The sequence below is a fragment of the Rhinatrema bivittatum genome, chromosome 2 (genome assembly GCF_901001135.1).
Source record: "Rhinatrema bivittatum chromosome 2, aRhiBiv1.1, whole genome shotgun sequence".
NCBI lineage: Eukaryota > Metazoa > Chordata > Amphibia > Gymnophiona > Rhinatrematidae > Rhinatrema > Rhinatrema bivittatum.
Genome location: NC_042616.1, coordinates 772,270,378 through 772,283,569, shown reverse-complemented (window position 1 = coordinate 772,283,569; position 13,192 = coordinate 772,270,378). Strand labels below are relative to the sequence as shown.

General features: G+C 45.6%; 1 protein-coding gene across 10 annotated transcripts in view; it reads left to right on the top strand.

The window, feature by feature from the left end:
- ASAP1 (ArfGAP with SH3 domain, ankyrin repeat and PH domain 1) overlaps positions 1-13,192 on the top strand; it is a 975,348-nt gene that overhangs the window by 567,325 nt on the left and 394,831 nt on the right. For all 10 annotated transcript variants that reach the window (XM_029592039.1, XM_029592032.1, XM_029592035.1 and 7 more), the window contains one exon: positions 8,034-8,167. In XM_029592039.1, the coding sequence (XP_029447899.1) occupies positions 8,034-8,167 (134 nt within the window). The remainder of the gene's footprint in view (positions 1-8,033; positions 8,168-13,192) is intronic.

The window sequence follows — 13,192 nt, the reverse complement described above, 5'->3', positions numbered from 1 at the left end:
TGTCTCGTAGTGGTAGCAGCATTCCTCAGGAAGGAAGGTGTCCACGTCTACCCCTACCTGGACGATTGGCTAATCAGGGCCTCCACCCCTCAGATTGCTCAATCCTCCCTAAAATTGACAATTCACACACTCCTTTCCTTAGGGTTTCTTGTCAATTACGAGAAATCTTGCTTAGTCCCATCTCAAACCTTATCCTTCATTGGAGCAGACTTGGACACCTTACAGGCAAAGGCCTACCTTCCCCTTCAACGGGTCCAAACTCTCATGTCCCTAGCCCGCCAGCTCCAGTCTCAAAACACTGCCACGGCTCGCCAATTCCTCATTCTCCTAGGACATATGGCATCCTCGGTTCAAGTCACTCCCATGACCCGACTAGCCATGAGAGTAACACAATGGACTCTGCGACACCAATGGATTCAAGCTTTTCAGCCTCTGTCCTCCATAGTCACAGTTACACAAGCGCTACGTCTGTCTTTAACCTGGTGGACGACTCAGGTCAACCTCCTTCAGGGCTTACCTTTTCTCCTACCAGATCCACAAGTAACCCTAACCACCGACGCTTCCCACATCGGTTGGGGAGCCCATGTGGACGATTACCAAACCCAAGGGTTATGGTCACCAGACGAAGCCGAACACCAGATAAATTTCTTGGAACTTCGAGCAATCCACTACGTGCTCAGAACTTTCAAAGATCATCTCTTGAATCAGATAATCTTAATCCAGACAGACAACCAAGTGGCCATGTGGTACATAAACAAGCAGGGAGGCACAGGCTCCTTCCTTCTGTGTCAGGAAGCTGTGCAGATTTGGGCAGAAGCCCTCTCCCACTCCATGTACCTCAGGGCCACTTACCTACCGGGAGTAGACAATATATTGGCAGACCAGCTGAGCCGTGTCTTTCAACCGCACGAGTGGTCGCTAGACCCTCTGGTAGCGACCTCTCTGTTTCGCAAGTGGGGTTCTCCCCGCATAGACCTCTTTGCGTCCCCTCAGAACCACAAGGTGGACGATTACTGCTCTCTCATTCGAAGCCAGTACTCTCGGCCGAGGGATGCCTTCTCCCTCAAGTGGACGACAGGTCTGCTCTATGCATTCCCTCCACTTCCTCTTCTGTCAAGGACTCTCGTGAAGCTTCGCCAGGACGGAGGAACCATGATCCTGATAGCACCCCACTGGCCACGCCAGGTGTGGTTTCCCATACTCCAGGATCTCTCCATCCGCAGGCACATCCCCCTGGGAATGGATCCGCATCTGCTCACTCAAAACGACGGATGCCTCCTCCATCCCAACCTCAAGGCCTTGTCCCTGACGGCATGGATGTTGAAAGGCTAGTTCTCCAGCCTTTTAACCTTTCGGATTCGGTTTCTCGTGTCCTGATAGCTTCACGAAAGCCCTCCACCAGAAGATCCTATTCATATAAATGGAAAAGGTACACATCATGGTGCACTTCTCAGTCCCTTGATCCCCTTTCCTGTCCAATCTAAGTTCTTGGACTATTTATGGCATCTATCAGAATCCGGTCTTAAAACCTCTTCCATTAGGATGCATGTCAGTGCGGTAGCCGCTTTCCATAAAGGTATAGAGGGTGTTCCTATTTCAGTACAACCCCTGGTAACACGCTTTCTTAAAGGCTTGCTCCATCTGAAGCCACCTTTACGTCCTCCGGCCCCATCTTGGGACCTTAATCTGGTTCTTGGTCGCCTTATGAAACCACCTTTCGAACCTCTGCAATCCTGTGACCTAAAATATCTCACATGGAAAGTGTTATTCCTTTTGGCTATCACTTCAGCTCGCAGGGTTAGTGAATTACAGGCCCTAGTTACCTATCCGCCTTACACTAAACTCCTGCAGGACCGGGCAGTACTCCGCACTCACCCTAAATTCTTACCTAAGGTAGTTTCGGAGTTCCATATGAATCAATCCATTATACTACCTATCTTTTTTCCCAGGCCCCACTCCAACTCCGGGGAACAGACTCTGCATACCCTAGACTGCAAACGAGCTCTAGCTTTTTATCTAGACCGTACACTTGCACACAGGAAGAGCACTCAATTATTTGTCTCTTTCCATCCTAACAAGTTAGGACAACCTGTGGGTAAGCAGGCTCTTTCCTCCTGGTTGGCGGACTGCATTTCTTTTTGCTATCAGCAAGCTGGCATTCCTTTTCAAGACCGTGTAAAAGCACACTCTGTGAGGGCCATGGCGACTTTGGTAGCACACCTTCGATCGGTGCCGCTTCCTGACATCTGTAAAGCTGCAACCTGGAGTTCTCTCCATACCTTTGCAGCCCACTATTGTTTGGACAAAGCTGGAAGACAGGACTCCATCTTCGGCCAATCTGTCTTGCGTAACCTTTTTCCAACCTGATGTACCAACACCCTTCCACCTTCCCAGTAGGGTGCGGATGCCCTTTACCAAATTCCACGCCAGTTGTTGTGCCTGTTGCACGTCGTTGGGGGCATTTGGTGCAAGTCAGGACATCCTCAGCTCGGTACTCACCCATTTGTGAGGACAACCATCCTGCTTGTCCTGTGAGAAAGCAAATGTTGCTTACCTGATGTAACAGGTGTTCTCACAGGACAGCAAGATGTTAGTCCTCACGAAACCCGCCCGCCACCCCGCGGTGTTGGGTTCGTTTTAGTTTTTACTTTTTTAGGCACTGCCTGTAGCTTTGAAAATCAGACTGAACGGAGACCCCTGCTGGCTGCAGGGTCAGTGCCTTGCTGGGCATGCCCAGTAGGGGCCAGTCAAAGTTCTGTTAAACTTTGACAGAAGTTTTCCGTGGTGGGCTCCATCCTCGATGTCACCCATTTGTGAGGACTAACATCCTGCTGTCCTGTGAGAACACCTGTTACATCAGGTAAGCAACATTTGCTTTTCCACGTCTTGGACCATAAGCGTGCACTTGCATTTTATCTAGATCACTGCACTCCATAGGAAATACGCCCAACTCTTTCCTTCTTTGACAAAGACAAGCTGCTGGTTCCAGAGGGCAAACTTTTTCCAACTGACTCGAAGACTATGAGGCAGCAGGCCTTCCTCTCTAGGCAGTGAGTCAGGCACATTCTGTAACTGCCATGCCAACATCGATAGCACACTATCATTCAGTACCAATTGCCGACATTTCCTAGGCTGCGACATGGAGTGCTCTTCACACATTCGCAGCCCTCTACTGCTTACATGTGGAAGTCTGTCCAGACTCTGCCTTTGGCCAACCTGTCTTGAAAAGCTTTCTTCCAGTATAATCCCCAACTCCTACCACAACCGTCTGCTGTGATTTCAGGCTGCCTCATCATTGCCAATAGCACCCCAATTATTGTGCCTCTGCACGAGTTGTCTGCTATTGGCCTGCTGTAATACGAGTCAGCCTGTAGCTTGCTAATCACCCATATGTGAGGACTATCATCCTGCTTGTCCTGGGAGAAAGCAGAGTTGCTTACCTGTAACAGGTGCTTTCTCCAAGGACAGCAGGATATAGTCCTCACGAAACCCACCTGCCAGCCCGCGGAGTTGGGTCCGCTTTCGTTTTGTTGTTTTATTTTTCGCTCGCGCATTTTTGCTACAAACGAGACTGAAGGGAGACCCCTGTGGATACAGGAATCATGGCATGCTGGGCATGCTCAGTGTGCCAGTCAAAGCTTTCTAGAAACTTTGACAGAAAGGCTTTCTGTGAGAAGGCTCCGTCCAGTGATGTCACCCATATGTAAGGACTACAACCTGCTGTTCTGGGAGAACACCTGTTGCAGGTAAGCAACTCTGCTTTAACCATAAAAAGGACTCCAGGGGCGATCTGGGAAACTACAGACCAGTTAACCTGACTTCAGTGCCAGGAAAAATAGTGGAAAGTGTTCTAAAGATCAAAATCACAGAAAATATAGAAAGGCATGGTTTAATGGAACAAAGTCAGCATGGCTTTACCCAAGGCAAATCTTGCCTCACAAATCTTCACTTTTTTGAAGGGGTTAATAAACATGTAGATATATGTGAACTAGTAGATGTAGTGTATTTGGATTTTGTTGACCTATAGAGAGTGGACTCTTGGTCTGACTTGTTAAATAAGTCAGAAGATGGATTTTAAACAGTAGTTTTGAAACAAAAATCCTCGACACTGTTTTACATCACCAGCATATCTGGGCGGAGGAGGCATAGAAATGGGAGTTAGAGAATTTGAAGCAGTATTCACAGTAAGTGAAGAACTAGTTGAAGCAGCAGAAGAATCCTGACGATTTGCTAAACGTTCTACTGTTGCTGCTAAAATATCTAATCCCTGTTGTTGCTGTTGAATCCGCTGAGCTAATCCTGGAATGGCCTGAAGTCCAGATAAATCCATCGAGTCCATGTTCTTGGCAATCTGTTGACCTATAGAAAGTGGACTCTTGGTCTGACTTAAGTTAAATAAGTCAGAAGATGGATTTTAAACAGTAGTTTTGAAACTAACCTCAAAGATGATAAGACTTGACCACGTAGTGAATCTCAAAAAGGTATTTAATCAAAATACAAAGTTCAGGAACAGAGTAATAGTCTTTCAATAGGTGAATTCAGGAAATAACAAGTAATATTCTCATAAGACAAAATCAAGGCAAAAATAAAGGCATAGCTCTGGCTGCAGTGAAGCGTTCACAGTTGCAGTCAGTTGTCAAGACAGCCAAAACGCTTCCCTGCAGAGCATATAAGGAACAAACGTTAGATGAGAATTCTAAAGAGCACGAGCCTCTTGAGAATTCTAACAGTACATGACAGCAAACAGTACATAATAGCGAACATACCTGAAGGTTCAGTAGCACGCGCTTCCCATTCCAACAGTCTCCCAAAAGATAAATGCATGCACTGGAACAGCAATCAGAACAGACAGCGACAAGTGTCCCCGAGATGACATGCGCCCGCACACAACCCCGTATGTGCACGTTCGCGCGTGCGCGCACACCTCCCGACGTCAAAAGCCACGGGTCATCATAACACGTAGCGCCGGTAAACTTCCCGGACGATGCGATGATGAGCCAAACAATTACCACCCACCCGGTTCAGCGGTAAGGTCACAACAGATTTTCAGAAGCCATTTGACAAAGTTCCTCATGAGAGGCTTCTAGGATAAGTAAAAAGTCATAGGATAGGTGGTGATGTAATTTCGTGGATTACAAACTGGTTAAAAAACAGGAAACAGGGAATGGGATTAAATGGACAATTTAATCAGTGGAGGGGGTTGGGCAGTGGAGTGCCTCGGATCTGTACTGAGACCAGTGCTTTTCAATATATTTATAAATGATCTGGAAAGGAATACTACAATTGAGGTAATCAAATTTGCAGATGATATAAAATTGTTCACAGTAGTTAAATCACAAGCGGATTGTGATAAATTTGCAGGAGGACCTTGTGAGACTGGAAAATTGGGCATCCAGATGGCAGATAAAATTTAATGTGGATAAGTGCAAGGTGATGCATTTAGGGAAAAATAACCCATGCTATAGTTACACGATGTTAGGTTCCATATTAGGAACTACCACCCAGGAAAGAGATCTAGGCATCATAGTGGATAATACATTAAAATCGTCAGCTCAGTGTGCTATGGCAGTCAAAAAAGCAAACAGTGTTAGGAATTATTTAAGAAGGGAATGGTGAATAAAACGAAAAATGTCATAATGCCTTTGAATCGCTCCATGGTGAGACCGCACCTTGAACTGTGTATAATTCTGGTCGCCACATCTCAAAAAAGATATAGTTGTGATGAAGAAGGTACAGAGACGGGCGAGCAAAATGATAAAGGTGATGGAACAGCTCCCCTTTGAGGAAAGATTAAAGAGGTTAGGACTGTTCAACTTGGAGAAGAGATGGCTGAGGGGGGATGTGATTAGAGGTGTTTAACATCATGAGAGGTCTAGAACGGGTAAATGTGAATCGGTTATTTACTCTTTTGGATAATAGAAGGACTAGGGGGCACTCCATGAAATTAGCATACAGCACATTTAAAACTAATCGGAAAAAGTTCTTTTTCATTCAACACACAATTAAACTCTGGAATTTGTTGCCAGGGGATGTGGTTAGTGCAGTTAGTGTAGCTGGGTTTAAAAAAAAGATTTGGATAAGTTCTTGGTAGAGAAGTCCATTACCTGCTATTAATCAAGTTTACTTAAAGAATAACCACTGCTATTACTAGCATCAATAGCATGAGATAGACTTAGTTTTTGGGTACTTGCCAGGTACTTATAGCCTGTATTGGCCACTGTTGGAAACAGAATGCTGGACTTGATGGACCCTTGGCCTGACCCAGTATGGCATGTTCTTATGATAGCTTTTATTGGAACTATGTAAGTATTATCCAAAAATACTGTACAAAAGCTATGAGACAATTATAGGACCCATCTTTAGATATGAACGCCTCCTAGCTGACATCTCAAGAATGGACCTATGTAGTTTTAAAAGCTTTTGTACAATATATTTAGGTATATGTATATTTCTTTATTTTACACATATTTTTAGGTAGTCTTGCTTCTTCTGTTTTCCTAGCATGTGATATATTGGTGTTTTAGAGTCTGATGTTAATATTTGCTGTGTTTCTTTTTCATATCATTTAGTGCTCTTTTGGTATGGGAGGTTTACTATATTCTAATTGTTTGTTCATATTTTTTTGAGGATTAAACCCACGCCCATTACATGTACAATAGGTCTAATGCTATATGGGTTCCAAGTGTCTTTTGTATTGTGGGGAGAGGGGGATGAGGGAGTGAGTCTGTTCTGTCTGTGTGAAGTGTGTGTGTATCTGTGGAAGGGGAGTGAGACTGCTGGTGACTCGGAAGGGGGCGAGATAAGAATGGAAAGGGAGCCCAGGGAATGAGATTGAATTCCATGCTATAAATGTAACACATGCCACTGGATCGCACCATGGATCGCAGCAAAGATCTTATCCTCAGTTTTATTTTATATTCCTTTCCTTATAATTAATAACATTGTTTGCTTTTTTGACTGTCACTGCTCACTGAGCTGAGGATTTCAAAGTATTGTCCACTGCCTACAAGATCTTTTCCTGGGTGGTGATAGTTTGAATTATTCTGCCTTTTATGCATCACTTGGCACTTGTCCACATTAAATTTCATCTGCCATTTAGCTGTCCATTTACTTAGTCTTGCAAGTACCTCTTGCAAATCCTCAAAATCAGCTTGTAATTTAACTACTTTGAATAATTTCATCTGCATATTTGATAACCTCACTCATCACTCCTTTTATCTAGATCATTTATAAATGTTTTAAAAAGCACCAGTCTCAATGCAAGATAGTAACTTTTTTTTTTAGTGTGCATAAACGTGGCTGAAGCAGAAGTAACAAAGTGAACTAAGGATAGCATACTTTATTACTTTTGCTCCAAAGTGTCTAGTGCAGAGATAGTCTTTTTTTTTTTTTTAATAATCTTTATTCTGAATCTGCACAATATAGTAACACATAGTGTATCAGTATTCCAACTCTGTACAAATCATATTATATATTATGATTAATGTGCTTCTAAATTCTTCTTTGGGTTCTATAGTGTAATTAGTTATGGTACAGTGCCTTGCACACAGTTTTTTTTTTTTTCATGGAGCATTAAAAGCCTGTTTTACTCTTGCATTCTTATGTTTAGTATTGAGATGTTTTGAGTATTTTCAATCTTTCCTACAGGCATTCAATAGAAATATTTCCTTTTGCTCAAAGGATAATTGCTTGCCTTTAGTTATGCTTTTAGTTGTGCACTCTGTTTTATAACTTTGCACTTAGATCAAAAACAACTTGATGATTAGAGAGAATGGATGATAGTTGATTAGGAGGCAAAACTCTTAAATTTAATAAATCTGAGCTTAGGAAGTTCCTCAAGGTGATAAGACAATATACCTTAAGACCAAATCATTGTGTATTTATGAAAATATCTTTAAAGAAAAACATTTATAGGTAAGAAATCAGTTTAAAAAGTATAGCAGCTTTCTTCTTAAAATAAAGAAAAATTGTTTTGCTTGATATTAATAACATAATTGAAGGGCTAGCACTTTCTGTTCTTTTCTTTTTGACAGATCCAACTTGGCTATCAACTAACCTTGGAATTTTAACCTGTATTGAATGTTCAGGAATACATAGGGAAATGGGTGTTCACATTTCTAGAATTCAGTCATTAGAACTGGACAAATTAGGAACTTCTGAGCTCTTGGTAAGTTGCTGAAACTTGAAAACGTTTGTCATTTTATTTACTTAGTGGCAAGTTTTTCGGTGTGCAATTTTTGGCTAATTTTCTTTAAAAGAAAGTTCCTTTTATTCTGGGCAGCTTTTGAAGAGTTTTAATCACGAATGAGTGCTGTTGCCATAGATTGGATTGTTTGACAGATTTGTGAAATCCTGTTAATATTTATTTTAATTTTTTGTTTTAAATGTACTAAATTGTTTTATTATGTAACAATGTGAATGTCATATTGTAAACTGCCCTGATCAACATTGACTGAAGGGTACAGTATATAAAGAATTTTAAATAAAATAAAAATAAATAATTACATGGATTTTTAATATGTTCTGCAATTTCCTGGGTGAAATAATGTTGCTTTTTTAGTCCATTTAGATACAGAGGTCATTAAACAACTTTATATTGGAATAATATAATAGTCAAAAATATATTGTTAGTCCAATGAAAAGGCAAAAAGCAAGAGAATTTGTACGTTTCACAGTCCAACATGTTTTGTTAAATAATTATGAATGTTTTTATGTAGCCCCTTATGAGCTATGGAGAGTATGGGTAAAATATATTTTAAATAAATAGGTAACTGAATATATTTAAGCACCTCTGCTGCAGCAGGGATCTTTGGTCAGATCGTTAACTTTTAAGTATTACATTTTGTGTTTTTATTTTTAATGTTGATATTTTTCCTGTATTTTTCATTACTTTTTTACTATATACCTATCTACGTTACTTTACTTTCAAAAAACACATTTCCTAGCGTGAAGCAGATGGACTCAGAACAAATGGGTATAGTGTGCTCGTGCTAGCAGTTGGAGACGGATCTGACGTCAGCACGGGGTACATATACCCCCACAGGAAGTGCAGCTACTCAGTAATTTCAGTCTCCAAAGCAGTTTGGAGCTACCTCACGCTCGCTGAGCGTTTTTCCAAATTCTAACGACTAAATTCATAGAAGAAGCCTACCTGAAGACAAGCCCTGCACTCCTGCGGTGATACCATTCGGTCCCTCCCCCAGTTGAGTTTCCCGAGGTGATTTCCGTGGTCCCTCGGAGGTTCGAGCCTCGGTCCGGTGGCCGACTCGCGGCAGGGACCTAGCCCCCAAGTGGGGGCTCGGGCGCGGCATAGAGGCAGCCTCGGTCCCGGTGAGGACTTGGCCCCCGAGCGAGACGTGTTCAGGCGCGGCCTAGAGGCAGCGGGTGCACTTCCTCGAGCGCGGCGGTGACGGTAATCACCCTCTCCCCCCCGCAGCCGGAGACCGCCTGGGTCGCAGCCGGGAAGCGCCGAAGACAAGGTAAGGCATACATCTTTACTTGCTGGTCTCCGAGGAAGCGAGGATTAGCGGGGTCTGCCTACGTGGCAGCCCGCCAAGGAGGTCGCCATTTTGCCTGCCTGCTCGCCGTCGCCATCTGCCCTGGTTTGTCGCCTCGCTCTAGCGCTCAGGCCAGACTGAGCGCATAGGCAACGGGCGTATGTGTTAGGCGCCCGAAAATACTTGGGCGCATATTCGATAGAGGCGTACATTGAAGTCATCTTGATTCATGTTGATAGGCGCACGTTACTACATGTTGCTAAGCGCACGCTGATAAGCGCACGCTCACGTTCCTAAGCGCATGCTGATAGGCGCCCGTTGATTGGCGCCATAGGCGCACGTTCATAGGCGCCCGTTGATAAGCGCCCGTTGATAGGCGCATGTTGATAAGCACCCGTTGTTAGGCGCACGTTGATAAGCGCCTGCTGATAAGTGCACGTTCCTAGGCGCACGTTGATTGGCGCAAGTGGACAGGCGCACGTGGATAAGCGCATATTAGTAGACGCACAGCTTTCGCGCATATTACAAGGCGCATACTCCAGCTGGGGGGAGATAACAGACGAGATGGAGCGTAAGAGAGCCCATGTGTCCGCAGAGCCGGCACCTCCAGAATCAGGCATAAGAGCTCTAAGCCTCTGCTCAGCATGCAACCTCAGAGCCACACTGAGCGAGGATGCAGACTCCCTATGTGCCCAATGTGAGGAGGCCCTGGGAGTTCCAGGCCAGGACTGGTCCCAGCCCAGCGTACTTGCCAGTTCCTCAGGGAACACCCCAGACTTAGGCCGCGGTGAGCAGCCAGGGAACCCGAGAGACCTGGTGCCCCTAAGGCCAGATCCTGCTTCGCTCTCCTGGGTGGAATTATTCAAGGGGATTCACGCCTTTGTCAAAATGCAGTCTGATCCCCGAATGGGTCCATACGTACTGGATGACCCGGCCCCTGGACCCTCAAGACCTAGGCACGGCCACTTGCCACCTGGAAGCCCCACTTATGGGGATTCAGATTGCTCTGAGGAAGATGACGAGCCCCCCGAGGAGGGAGAACTTCCCTCGGGGATAGAACCATATCGGACCATGAGACGCTTCTTTCTGAAAGAGGATCTCCCAGGCCTGGTCTCTCAATGCCTGTCGGAACTGGCTATCCTGGGCCAGGACACCCCAGTGGAACCTAGAATGAACCCCCTGCTAGAGGGCCTGCGCCAAACGGCTCACCATTTTCCCCTCCTACAAGCAGCAAAGCAGCTAATCGATCTCGAGTGGAATGCGCCGGAGGCCTCATTCAAAGGGGGTCGGGCCTTGTCTGGCATGTACCCCCTGGACCCGGCGACCAAGGAGCTGCTGGCGTGCCCCAAGGTAGACGCCATAGTTAGTGCAATTGTGAAGCGCACCACCATTTATTTATTTATTTAGCATTTTTCTTTACCAACCTTCATGGTTAAATACCATATCAGATCGGTTTACATCGAACAAGGGTAGATAACAGAAGGAACAACTTTTTATAAATCAAGAAACAAACAAAACAGAAGTTACATTTAACAAGGACTGTAAAAACTTGGAAGCTTAGGCAGCGGAAGAAAAAGGCCCGAAGAGGGTATTAAATAAGATTATTACAAGAGAGACATAACATAATCCGGATTAGTGATAATCCACTTATTTGAAGATGAACTAGTGCGAATGCGGCATTAGAGGGTTAGTGAGGTTTCATTGCTCTTGAACTGGATCATCTGTGTGTCCGAGGGATCCGGGAAGGCTTGGCGAAACAGCCAGGTTTTGAGTTTTTTCTTAAATGTTAGTAGGCATGGTTCCAGCCTGAGTTCTGCGGGGAGGTTGTTCCAGATGGCTGGGCCTGCTGTTGAAAAAGCTCGGTCCCTGGTTGAGATGAGGCGTGTGGCTTTCGTTGGAGGGGCATGAAGCGCACCTTTGTAGATTTCTCTCATTGGTCTGTTGGAGGTATGGAGTTTGAAAGGGATTTCAAGATCAAGATGGAGGTGATTATGGATGGATTTGTGTATTAAAGATAGTGATTTGTGTAGGACTCTGTAGATGACTGGTAACCAGTGTAGGTTTCGGAGGATGGGCGTGATATGATCTCTCCGGTTGGAGCTGGTCAAAATTCTGGCCGCGGAGTTCTGTATCATCTGCAAAGGCTTGGTGGTTGAGTTAGGTAGGCCTGTGAGTAGAGCGCTGCAGTAGTCTATTTTGGCAAATATCAGGGCTTGAAGAACTATCCTAAAGTCGTAGAAATATAGGAGAGGTTTGAGTCTTTTTCGTATCTGTAGTCTGTGGAAGCAATCTTTGGTTATGGTGTTGGTCATATTTTTTAGATTGAGGCGGTTGTCGAGTATTACCCCAAGATCTCTAACCTGAGTGTGGATGATGGGGTTGTTTTGGTGGGTCTGAGGTATGAGGTTGTCTTGGTTGGAGGAAATGAGGAGGAGGGGGGGGGCGGCCCTCAAGGATGCACATGACCAGCGCATGGACGCCATTCTGAAACAAGCCTTTGAGGTGGCAGCCATGTCCTTACGAATTGCGACCTGCTGCACCGTGGTGACGCGTTCCTGTTTATCACAAGCTAGGAACAACACCCCGGGAGAAGAAATGGAATCAGCTCTCTCGTTCCTCACTGACGCAGCCTCCGACCTAGTCCGTACGGCAGCCAAGGGAGTGTCATCCTCAGTGGCAGCCAGGAGACAGCTCTGGCTATGTAATTGGTCGGCCGACTCTTCCTCCAAGACGCGCCTCACAAGAATGCCCTTCAAGGGATACCTCCTGTTCGGCAGCGATCTCGAGAAACTGGCTAATAGGGCGCCTCTCCATTATCCCATCTACCAGAAGACAGGTCAAGGAGGAGCCAGTGTCCTTTTCCTAGGCCACCCAGAGGTAGAAACTCTCAGTGCTTCAACCCTTACAGGGCTCGCTACCAAGCACCTCGTTCTCAGGCCAGGAACCAGTCCTTTCGGACTAAGCACAACAAGAGGAGAACCGGCTCGGGTTCGGGTCCCGGCCGCACCCCACAATGAGAATCAGCCGACCATTCTGAGGGTAGAAGCCATAGGGGGCAGGCTAACCCTCTTCTACCGCAGGAGGGTCGAGATCACCTCGGACCAGTGGGTCCTCGCCATCATCCGAGAAGGGTATTACCTGGACTTTCTTCGGCTCCAGCCGGACAAGTTTGTGGAATATCCTTGTCCACCCCTCAAGAGGGTGGCACAGGAAGCTACCTTGTGGAGGCTCCTGTCCCTAAACGCCATAATCCCAGTGCCTGCATGGGAGATAAATTCTGGGCATTATTCCATTTATTTCATAGTACCCAAGAAAGAAGGCATTTTCAGGCCCGTCCTGGACCTCAAGTCAGTCAACCGACACCTACGGGTCCCCAGCTTTTGCATGGAAACCCTGCGGTCAGTCAAAAGTGCAAAACAGCCAGGGGAGTTTCTCACATCCCTGGACCTGTCAGAAGCCTACTTCCATATCCCAATCCATCTGGTCCACCAGCGCTACTTACGCTTCAAAGTCCTGAGCCAACACTTCCAGTTCCGAGCTTTACCCTTCGGGTTAGCCACCGCGCCGTGGACCTTTACCAAGGTCATAGTAGTAGTGGCGGCGTCACTCAGGAAGGATGGAATTCTCGTCCATCCCTACCTGGATGATTGGCTGATCAGGGCAAAGTCACCGGAGGAGAGCCACCAGGCAACCAA